The sequence below is a fragment of the Oncorhynchus kisutch genome, linkage group LG20, assembly GCF_002021735.2.
Source record: "Oncorhynchus kisutch isolate 150728-3 linkage group LG20, Okis_V2, whole genome shotgun sequence".
Lineage (NCBI taxonomy): Eukaryota > Metazoa > Chordata > Actinopteri > Salmoniformes > Salmonidae > Oncorhynchus > Oncorhynchus kisutch.
Genome location: NC_034193.2, coordinates 44773919 through 44785925, shown reverse-complemented (window position 1 = coordinate 44785925; position 12007 = coordinate 44773919). Strand labels below are relative to the sequence as shown.

General features: G+C 40.8%; 2 protein-coding genes across 10 annotated transcripts in view; both read right to left on the bottom strand.

The window, feature by feature from the left end:
• The window catches only part of LOC109865581 (mitochondrial Rho GTPase 1-A), a 35059-nt gene extending 32289 nt beyond the window's left edge, over positions 1 to 2770 (bottom strand). For all 6 annotated transcript variants that reach the window (XM_031798798.1, XM_031798800.1, XM_031798799.1 and 3 more), the window contains exon 1: positions 2387 to 2770. In XM_031798798.1, the coding sequence (XP_031654658.1) occupies positions 2387 to 2423 (37 nt within the window). In that variant the 5' untranslated portion in view covers positions 2424 to 2770. The remainder of the gene's footprint in view (positions 1 to 2386) is intronic.
• Positions 2771 to 2866: 96 nt separating this feature from the next.
• Positions 2867 to 5368, bottom strand: rnf135 (ring finger protein 135). 4 transcript variants are annotated; one of them, XM_020454018.2, is made up of 4 exons: positions 5002 to 5368; positions 4665 to 4754; positions 4400 to 4538; positions 2867 to 3560 (listed from the first exon to the last, which is right to left on the bottom strand). In XM_020454018.2, the coding sequence occupies exons 1-4, from the start codon at positions 5305 to 5307 to the stop codon at positions 3001 to 3003; spliced, it is 1095 nt and encodes a 364-aa protein (XP_020309607.1). In that variant the 5' UTR covers positions 5308 to 5368; the 3' UTR covers positions 2867 to 3000. The 4 variants fall into 4 exon arrangements, with proteins under 4 accessions (XP_020309607.1, XP_020309605.1, XP_031655862.1 ...); XM_020454016.2 differs by having other exon boundaries at positions 4665 to 4766; positions 5002 to 5359; XM_031800002.1 differs by having other exon boundaries at positions 2867 to 3557; positions 5002 to 5359.
• Positions 5369 to 12007: the final 6639 nt, after the last annotated feature.

The window sequence follows — 12007 nt, the reverse complement described above, 5'->3', positions numbered from 1 at the left end:
GCATTAGTGTTCGATGCGGTTGAGGTCAGGGATCTGCGTAGGCCAGTCAAGTTCTTCCACACCGATCTCGACAAACCATTTCTGTATGGACCTCGCTTTGTGCACAGGGGCATTGTCATGCAGAAAAAGAAAAGGGCCTTCCCCAAACTGTTGCCACAGAGTTGGAAGGGAATCATGCTCAGATCAAAGATTTTGCGATAGTAAAGTTTTGAAAACGTATTTGTTATTCAAATTAAAAGCCCAATGAATACTCGCCTTTGTTTAATTATTTAACTCCTACCGCTTGTTGGACATTTATTTTGAAGGCACGTATAAATAACTGCACAAGGACAGACAGTGAATGACAGGCTGACACACATCACAGTTACAAATAGTAGCTAGCTAGAAATAGCGCAAACATTTTCTTTCAAAGAAAAGTAGACAATGAATGTAGAGTGTACATTGACAAAGCCTTCGAGGGAAAAGTACTCCTCCTGACCCACCAAGTAGAAGCCAACAATCTCACCCACCTTCCAACACTACTAGTCTGTTCCCTATCAGATGACCAGCAGGAGAAGTTACATTATACATCGCTGCTGCGCGCTTTGAACAGTGAGTTCTGGTCGTTTTGACGATTTCAAAGTGTTGGAAAATGAAATGCTGTTGGTTTCCTCTCCTTTCACCTTCAGTGTGGATAACGCTCCCACTGACCTGCAACTTGAGCTTATCGATCTTCAGTCTGATGCAGTGATTGGAGAACTATTCAGAACAATGTCACTGACGAGGTTCTATGCATCTCTCGATGAACAAAACCTTCCGAAGATTAGGAGTCATGCTCAGCAGATGTTTGTACTGTTTGGGTCAACCTATGTATGTGAACAGACATTTTCAGTGATGAAATATACAAGTCAAGGCACAGATCATCTCTTACCGACTCTCACCTCTGAGCCATCCTGCGCATAGCAAGGTCAGAAACTATACCTGACTTCACTGTTCTAGTCAAAGCCCATCAGAGACTTCACTCCTCACACTGATTGAGTAGTTTAAATGTTGAGCTCTCTCTCTCGTGTTTTTGTGCATACCCGTTAACAAGAGTTCTGTCCGTGGTGCTGAATGCACAGTGTACTTTTCCCTCCGTGTCGTTCATTGCATGTTTAATAATGAAAATACCTACCAAAAGGAGAACATGAATGTGGTTTATTTCTGTGCATGTTAAAAAAGTTAAATAAGTAGCATATCTGGACGTGATTTACAGTAGATATATCTGTCAACACAGTCATACACATGATGTATAATCCTGTAATATGATTCTGGCAAAAATATATTCTAAATGTTGCCCTGCATGGAAAATAATCCCCAGGACTGGTCTAGAAAGTCATTTTATGCTGTAGTGTTAAGATTTCCCTTCACTGGAACTCCATAGCCCAAACCATGAAAAACAGCCCCAGACCATTATTCCTCCTTCCCAAACTTTACAGTTGGCACTACCCAGATTCGACCGTGGGACTGCCAGATGGTGATTTATCACTCCAGAGAACGCGTTTCCACTGCTTAATATTCCATTGGTGGCGAGCTTTATACCAGTCCAGTCGACGCTTGGTATTGCGCATGGTGATCTTAGGCTTGTGTGAGGCTGCTCGGCCATGGAAACCCATTTCATGAAGCTCCCGACAAACAGTTATTGTGCTGACATTGCTTGCAGAGGCAGTTTGGAACACGGTAGTGAGTGTTGCAACTGAGGACAGAAGATTTTCACGCGCTTCAACCCTCGGCGGTCCCGTGCTGAGAGCTTGTGGCCTACCACTTCAGAATAGGCCATTCTACTGCCAATGTTTGTCTATGGAGATTGTATGGCTGTGTGCTTGATTTTATTCACCCGTCAGCAAAGGGTGTGGCTGAAATAACCAAATCCACTCATTTGAAGGGGTGTCCACATATGCTACATGGCCAAGAGTATCTTTAAAGTGGACAGGTGCTGCCTAGGTGAGTGAGTGTTTTTAACACATCAACTAAAGCTGACAATTAGCTAGAGCAAATTGCTTAGATAGCAAAGGCAATCCATGCCATCATATGACAAACATGTCATGTGGACAGGCAGTCAACATCAAATTCAGATGGTAAATAGCCAATGTCACTTGGATCTAAACATCAAATGGCTTAGGATACTAGCTAGATAGCTATGTTATGACACTACTAGCTGAGTAGTGTAGTTAACATCATGGTGTGTCGTAGTGTAACGTTCGCTTTAAAACTGGATGAACCTAGTGGAACACAGCTAGCTAGATAACTTTACTCCTCCGAGTCCTTTCATCAGCATCACGCGCTCCTCCAGCTGTCTGTCATGCATGCAGGTTCGGGCTCGACAGTAAAACAGAACTACAAAGTAGACCAAAACAAATCCACTTACGCTCTCCCACCAGTAATATTCTGACGTCCTTCCGCATCTTCACCACTGTTGAAGACCAACTCTGCAAATTCGTTCATGAAATCATTTATGCTCTCGTGTGGTTGAATTACAGCCAGCCAGCGTTCAGCTATCTGGCCTGGCTTACGTTTGCATTTTCCCAGTTGAGCTTCACCAACATAAACCTAACTGACACCGCGCTGCGTTCGTAGTAAATACCCTGCACTGAACGATATTACCGAACGGCTCCTTTGAAATAATTAACCTCTCAGACATAAATCTTAGATGCTCCTGACGACATTGATATTATTAGTCATTCTTCTGCACGCAAACTTGAATGATACGACCGCGCAAGCTAGCCTGAACCTGAAGTTACGACCCGCCTCCGACGAGGCGCGCGAGGGGACAAATATTGTACAGCTACTACAACAACGCAAAACTCCATACATTCTTTGGTGAAATAAAAAAAGCAACATACAAACATATAGGTGATTGTCATTTTATTTTGACATCTAATAGGAATATTGTGCTAAATATATTCATTACTAAAAAATGTATTCTATTTATCTCATTGATAAACAGACAACTCTTTATGTTGTCCCCATCCTCACATCACCTTATGACACCCAAGGAGGAAAGGACAGAGCATTGTTTAGCTTCAGCCCAAACAGCCAGAAGACTGGCCTCACTGGCTCTGTGAATCCCTCCTCCACACAATGCAGAAGAGTCTGACTGTCAGACAGGCTATAAAACGACAAGATCCCATTCGTCACATCCAGAGCCAGTCTAACGATACTGGGGCAGCCATGTTTGATAAACACCCCTATGTTATCGTGCCAGTAGCACAGCTTGTCCCTGCTCCACTCCAGGCACCAGGAGTTGGCTGTGCGACCCAGCTGATCTCTGCGGCCAATGCTGGTGTAGGAAACCCCGACAGCCCAGCCCACGCTCGCCGACGTATCCACGTCCCAATAGTGGCAGCCTTCACTGAACTCCTGCTCCGCCATCCACTGGCTGATGTCAAAGCGGCCGTCGTGGCATGCAGAGAACGTCCTCTTGGTCACCACTTTGTGCTCATTGGGTAGGAAGGTCAGGCACCTGTGGCCCTGGGCTGGGTTGAAGGTGAGCCAGGAGAAGCTGGCCCCAGGCAGGGGATGGGGTGGAGGTGCGAAGCCTGCTGACAGACATGGCCAGATATGGACAAAATGTTAGCTTGAAGTCATTAGATGAATGTACTAAAGTGTTCAGCCTATTGTATATGACCATGATGGAGAAAGGTACCTAACTGTCATACTTGAGTAAAAGTAAAGATACCTTAATGGAAAACTATATTTTGGTATTTGTTTCATTAGTTCATTGTTGACAAAGTCCGGCAATGTTTTGCTTGTCAGCAAATACAGAAATCATCCCTGTATGATGCATTTTGCAAATACCAAAAGATCGTTTTTGAGTTTTCCTTTAATAGAAAATGACTGAAGTAAAAGTGAAAGTCACCCAGTAAAATACTACTTGAGTAAAAGTCTAAAGTTATTTGGTTTTAAATATACTTAAGTATCAAAATTAATAGTAATTGCTAAAATATACTTAAATATCAAAAGTAAAAGTATAAATCATGTCAAATTCTTTATATTAAGCCAACTAGACAGCACAATAGTGCTGTTTTGTTTTGTAATTACGGATAGCTAGGGGCACACTCCAACGTCATTTACAAACAAAGTATGTGTTTCGTGAGTCCACCAGATCAGAGTCAGTAGGGATGACCTGGTTTGTTTTCTTGATAAATGTGTGAATTAGACCATTTTCCTGTCCTGCTAGTATTTTTATTCAAGTACTTTACACCACTGGTATCTGATGTACTCTAATGACACAGATATCGTTGAATGGCTATTCTGTATATAGGCTACCCCATCTAGTGGTTGATTGGTGAAAATAGCACATTATATTTAGAGTATTCAGTACATTATAAGGAGTAATATTCAAATGAGGCTCGAGAATAGGACAAATTCTACAGTCTACCTTCAGCACTGTATCTGTCATTTGAGGGAGGGGAGATGGGCAACTCCTGAACCCGGCCATCATGGGAGGCTGTTACATCAGGACACCGGTCATCTGTCACTTCTGAGCTTGTGTCATTTATAACAACAGGGTCCTCCATCTATATGACAAGATAACACAACACAGGAGCATGAAAATTATCTTTAAAAAATATCATCTTTAAAAAAGAATACCGACTAAGGAGGAAGTTGTAGCCTACTGTAAATATTGTATCGGGAATGTTTACCTGTTGCTGTTGTATAGTACCTCCAAGCTCAGATGGTCTGTTGATATCAGTCTGTTGTGAGTGTGAGGCCACACATTCTTCAGCTTTATCCTTATTGAAGTCCTGACAATTATATAATGTAATATCATATAATACAATTAAACTATTTATACTATTTGATAACTAGTATAAGGTTATTTACAGTTGTGCACTTGTTTATGGTAAAATATAAAAAGTGAATCCTCCAACCTGGTTCATTCCTATTTAAAAGTGCGTGTTATTATGTAGCGACGTTGATCGTGACAGGAGTCAATAAGCCCAGTCGGTTCATTTAAAAAATATATATATAATAACTTACAGCTTCCATTTCATGTCCTTTTGTAAATTCTTCAGTGGATGCAAAACGTTTATGGTTGTAATGAACATCCACGATGTTACAAAGTGTAACATTTTTATACAGTTTAAAACCTGGTCGAATTTTTCCTCTGCAATCGGGACAATCCTTCTTCGTCTTCGCTCTTCCACGTAGACAATCCTCTAAACATTTCATGCAATAACTGTGGCCACAAGTTAAAGTCACTGGATCAGTGAAAATGTCAAGGCATATTGAACATGTGAGATATTTTCCTATATCTGTAAGAAGTTCTTCATGTAGCAACGCCATTGCGGTTCGGTGTGTAGTCTGGAATGCCTGAATTGAAACCGAAAGTACAGTAAAACGGGATTTCCCTCTCAAAGAACAAATACATGTATCTAATTAATGAAAAAACAACTAATTAATTATCTCTCTCTTTCTGTGTGTGTGTGTTTGAAAGCAGGGAAATATAGTGTGTGTGTCTCTGTGTGTCTTGAGGCTGATGCTCATTGCTGAGAGGTGTAATGAGAATATGTCAATGAATGCAACTGTAAGCTTGTTGGTTGTATTATAATTGTTAACAAATTAGACACTTTCCAAGTCTGCCATTTTTCTGGTTAATATATTCACTCACCTCAAAACTGTCTATAACCAGAAAATGCTTTCCTACTGAAAGCATGGTTGCATTGCCACCTGATTAATTTTTTTGCCCAACATGGTATTCTCAAGTGTACGATGTGCAGATCACCCTCCTTTTTTGCATTAAAGGTTCAGTGGAGTCAAAAATTGTTTTATATATATTTCCACAATAAATGGTTGGAGTAAAATTGTGCAGTTGTGAACATTTAAATAATGCCCCTTTAGTGTAAGATCTGTTTTAAAAGACCGCCTGCAATTTCTGCCTGTTTTGGTGGGATGGAGTTTTGGCCTGGCTAGTGACGTCACCAAACGGTAAATGAGTTAATAGACCAATAAATAAGACAGTTCCAAACCTCTCTGCCAATAACAGGTCGTTTTCAGTTTTCTTCTCCCACTCAGGCCACTCCTAGCATAATTGTTTAAAATAAACGTTTTAATTGAAACAATTATAATAAGGTAGATTACTGTTATCAGAAATGATTTGATATTGTGAAAAGCTGCATTGGACCTTTAAGATAATCAGAGTGGTCTTACATTGGACCTTTAAGATAATCAGAGTGGTTTTACATTGGACCTTTAAGATAATCAGAGTGGTTTTACATTGGACCTTTAAGATAATCAGAGTGGTCTTACATTGGACCTTTAAGATAATCAGAGTGGTTTTACATTGGACCTTTAAGATAATCAGAGTGGTCTTACATTGGACCTTTAAGATAATCAGAGTGGTCTTACATTGGACCTTTAAGATAATCAGAGTGGTTTTACATTGGACCTTTAAGATAATCAGAGTGGTCTTACATTGGACCTTTAAGATAATCCGAGTGGTCTTACATTGGACCTTTAAGATAATCAGAGTGGTTTTACATTGGACCTTTAAGATAATCAGAGTGGTCTTACATTGGACCTTTAAGATAATCAGAGTGGTTTTACATTGGACCTTTAAGATAATCAGAGTGGTTTTACATTGGACCTTTAAGATAATCAGAGTGGTTTTACATTGGACCTTTAAGATAATCAGAGTGGTCTTACATTGGACCTTTAAGATAATCAGAGTGGTCTTACATTGCACCTTTAAGATAATCAGAGTGGTCTTACATTGGACCTTTAAGATAATCAGAGTGGTTTTACATTGGACCTTTAAGATAATCAGAGTGGTTTTACATTGGACCTTTAAGATAATCAGAGTGGTCTTACATTGGACCTTTAAGATAATCAGAGTGGTTTTACATTGGACCTTTAAGATAATCAGAGTGGTCTTACATTGGACCTTTAAGATAATCAGAGTGGTCTTACATTGGACCTTTAAGATAATCAGAGTGGTTTTACATTGGACCTTTAAGATAATCAGAGTGGTCTTACATTGGACCTTTAAGATAATCAGAGTGGTCTTACATTGCACCTTTAAGATAATCAGAGTGGTCTTACATTGGACCTTTAAGATAATCAGAGTGGTTTTACATTGGACCTTTAAGATAATCAGAGTGGTTTTACATTGGACCTTTAAGATAATCAGAGTGGTCTTACATTGGACCTTTAAGATAATCAGAGTGGTTTTACATTGGACCTTTAAGATAATCAGAGTGGTCTTACATTGGACCTTTAAGATAATCAGAGTGGTCTTACATTGGACCTTTAAGATAATCAGAGTGGTTTTACATTGGACCTTTAAGATAATCAGAGTGGTCTTACATTGGACCTTTAAGATAATCAGAGTGGTTTTACATTGGACCTTTAAGATAATCAGAGTGGTCTTACATTGGACCTTTAAGATAATCAGAGTGGTTTTACATTGGACCTTTAAGATAATCAGAGTGGTTTTACATTGGACCTTTAAGATAATCAGAGTGGTTTTACATTGGACCTTTAAGATAATCAGAGTGGTCTTACATTGGACCTTTAAGATAATCAGAGTGGTCTTACATTGCACCTTTAAGATAATCAGAGTGGTCTTACATTGGACCTTTAAGATAATCAGAGTGGTTTTACATTGGACCTTTAAGATAATCAGAGTGGTTTTACATTGGACCTTTAAGATAATCAGAGTGGTCTTACATTGGACCTTTAAGATAATCAGAGTGGTTTTACATTGGACCTTTAAGATAATCAGAGTGGTCTTACATTGGACCTTTAAGATAATCAGAGTGGTCTTACATTGGACCTTTAAGATAATCAGAGTGGTTTTACATTGGACCTTTAAGATAATCAGAGTGGTCTTACATTGGACCTTTAAGATAATCAGAGTGGTTTTACATTGGACCTTTAAGATAATCAGAGTGGTCTTACATTGGACCTTTAAGATAATCAGAGTGGTTTTACATTGGACCTTTAAGATAATCAGAGTGGTTTTACATTGGACCTTTAAGATAATCAGAGTGGTTTTACATTGGACCTTTAAGATAATCAGAGTGGTCTTACATTGGACCTTTAAGATAATCAGAGTGGTTTTACATTGGACCTTTAAGATAATCAGAGTGGTTTTACATTGGACCTTTAAGATAATCAGAGTGGTTTTACATTGGACCTTTAAGATAATCAGAGTGGTTTTACATTGGACCTTTAAGATAATCAGAGTGGTGTTCACTTTCCCCTTCACAATATTGCCATCATTGTACATTTTCCATGATGTCAATGTCACAGTTGCCCCCCTGCTGGCTTCGTTGCCTTGGTTGTCTCACTTCTGAGTTGAAAGTCAATCAGTGATTTATTGGCGAGTACTGAAGTTGAACTGCTAAACCCCCGCATTTGTGGTTGCATTCTATGACATTTGATGATAATTCCATATCTGTAAAGTGACTATGAAAGTGACCCTCATTAGACATAATTATATTGTGGTTACAATGGAGATTCAAAACACATTCAAATGAAATACAACAAAAAGTTTACTGAAAACCAAAATAGATTGGTTCGGGGTGGGGGCAGGTCAGGTTGGGATGGGGGGGTTGGAGTGTGAAGAAGGATGAAGAAAGGAGATGAGAAACAGAAGCATCGTTGTGGGTGACGTCAGCAGTGAGGCTCTCAACCACCTGGATGTCCTCCATAATTCATTTCATTTAACAATAATCCTCCCACTGGGATATCAGCAAAAACACGGAATATATTAAAAGTTCCAGGAATTTTACAACCCAACTTGCACCATTGTTCTGCCCTTCTGGCAGGGTAGCCTAGTGGTTAGAGCGTTGGACTAGTAACCGGAAGTTCAAACCCCCGAGCTGACAATGTACAAATCTGTCGTTCTACCCCTAAACAGGCAGTTAACCCACTGTTCCTAGGCCGTCATTGAAAATAAGAATTTGTTCTTAACTGACTTGCCTGGTAAAATATATATATATTTTTTAAATCAATTTTGAGCAATCAGCCCTTGATTACTCACCAACTCCCAATCAGCGCCAATTAGTCCTGACCAGAGAACCCGTCGAGACATGGCACATCCAGCAGATGGAGCCATCCCCTCGTGAATAATACACCGTCTGTCACCAGGCCTCGACAAGTCTCCCCCTGGTGGCTGACTTGCTGTACGCCACACGACATAACCTGAAAGGCAGCTCGGCAAGGAAGAAGCCACTGCTCCGAAACCGCCATAAAACTGCACATGGGGACAAACATCATACTTTTTGGAGAAATTTCCTCTGGTCTGATGAAACAAAAATAGAACTGTTTAGCCATAATGACCATCGTTATGTTTAGGGGGAGGGGGAGACTTGCAAGCCAAAGAAATGCCTCCCAACCGTGAAGCACGGGGAGCATCATGTTGTGGGGGTCCTTTGCTGCAGGAGGGACTGGTGCACTTCACAAAATAGATGGCATCACAAGGAAGGAAAATTAAGGGGTATATATATGGGACCAACAATCTCAAGACATCTGTCAGGAAGTTAAAGCTTGGTCGCAAATGGGTCTTCCAAATGGACAATGACCCCGAGCATACTTCCAAAGTTGTGGCAAAATAGCTTAAGGACAACAAAGTCAAGGTACTGGAGTGGCCATCACAAAGCCCTGACCTCAATCCCATAGAAAATGTGTGGGCAGAACTGAAAGGTGTGTGCGAGCAAGGAGGCCTACAAACCTGATTCAGTCACACCAGCTCTGTCAGGAGGAATGGGCCAAAATTCACCCAACTTATTGTGGAAGGCTACCCGAAACATTTGACCCAAGTTAACAATTTAAATGCAATGCTACCAAATACTAATTGAGTGTAACTTCTGACCCACTGGGAATGTGATGAAAGAAATCAAACCTGAAAGAAATCATTCTCTCTACTATTATTCTGACATTTCACATTCTTAAAATAAAGTGGTGATCCTAACTGACCTAAGACAGGGAATTTAGAGTGATGGACTGTCCCATCCCGTAGCCTCAGAAATGGATTAGTCCACTGAGACACGCGCGAATCACATGGGTGTCTTGTGTACCATGAAAAGAAAAATACAGTACCAGTCAAATGTTTGGACACCTACTCATTCAAGGGTTTTTCTTTATTTTCACTATTTTATACAGTGTCGAATAATATTGAAGACATCAAAACTATAAAATAACACATACGGAAATCATGTATTAACCAAAAAGTGTTAAACAAATCCAAATATATGTTATATGTGAGATTCTTTGAAGTAGCCACCATTTGCCTTGATGACAGCTTTGCACAGTCTTGGCATTCTCTCAGCCAGCTTCATGAGGTAGTCACCTGAAATGCATTTCAATTAACAGTTGTGCCTTGTTAAAATTTAATTTGTGGAATTTCTTTCCTTCTCAATGCATTTGAGTCAATCAGTTGTTTTGTGACAAGGTAGGGTGGGTATACACTTGATAGCCCTATTTGGTAAAAGACCAAGTCCATATTATGGCAAGAACAGCTCATATAAGCAAAGAGAAACGACAGTTCATCATTACTTTAAAACAAGAAGGTCAGTCAATCTGGAAAAATTCAAGAACTTTGAACTGAGGCAGTCGCAAAAACTATCAAGCACTTTGATGAAACTGGCTTTCATGAGGACTGCCACAGGAAAGGAAGACCCAGAGTTACCTCTGCGGGAGAGGATAAGTTATTATAACTTATAATAACTGCACCTCAGATTGCAGCCCAAATAAATGCTTCACAGAGTTCAAGTAACAGACACATCTCAACATCAACTGTTCAGAGGAGACTGAGTGAATCAGGCCTTCATGGTCGAATTGAGTGCTGCGTCAGATGACCTGGCCTCCACAATCACCCAACCTTTTAATTTCACCTTTATTTAACCAGGTAAGCTAGCAAAGCAGTGCGACACAAACAACAACACAGAGTTACACATGGAATAAACAAGCGTTGGTTTTACTAGCGTTTAAGAGCAGTTGGAGGCCACGGAAGGAGTGTTGTATGGCATTGAAGCTCGTTTGGAGGTTAGTTAACACAGCGTCCAAATAAGGGCCAGATGTATACAGAATGATGTCGTCTGCGTAGAGGTGGATCAAGGAATCACCAGCAGCAAGAGCGACATCATTGATATATACAGAGAAAAAAGTCGGTCTGAGAATTGAACCCTATGGTACCCCCATAGAGGTCTGGACAACAGGCCCTCCGATTTGACACACTGAACTGTATGCAAAGTAGTTGGCGAACCAGGCGAGGCAGTCATTTGAGAAACCAAGGCTATTGAGTCTGCCGATAAGAATACGGTGATTGAGAGTCAAAAGCCTTGAAGATGGCTGCACAGTACTGTCTTTTATCGATGGCGGTTATGATATCATTAGTACCTTGAGCGTGGCTGAGGTGCACCCGTGACCAGCTCGGAAACCGGATTGCACAGCGGAGAAGGTACGGTGGGATTCGAAATGGTCAGTGATCTGTTTATTAACTTGGCTTTGAAAGAATTTGGAGAGGCAGGGCAGGATGGATATAGGTCTATAACAGTTTGGGTCTAGAGTGTCACCCCCTTTGAAGACGGGGATGACCGCGGCAGCTTTCCAATCTTTAGGGATCTCGGACGATACGAAAGAGAGGTTGAACAGACTGGTAATAGGGGTTGCAAAAATGGCAGCGGATAGTTTTAGAAAGAGAGGGTCCAGATTGTCTAGCCCAGCTGATTTATATGGGTCCAGGTTTTGCAGCCCTTTCAGAACATCTGCTATCTGGATTTGGGTGAAGGAGAAGCTGGGGAGGCTCGGGCAAGTAGCTGCAGGGGGGAGGGGGGAGCTGTTGGCCGGGGTAGCCAGGAGGAAAGCATGGCCAGCTGTAGAGAAATGCTTCTTGAAATGTTCGATTATCATGGATTTTTTCGGTGGTGACCTTGTTACCTAGCCTCAGTGCAGTGGGTAGCTGGGAGGAGGTGTTCTCTTGTTCTCCATGGACTTTACAGTGTCCCAAAACGTTTTGGAGTTAGAGCTACAGGATGCAAAT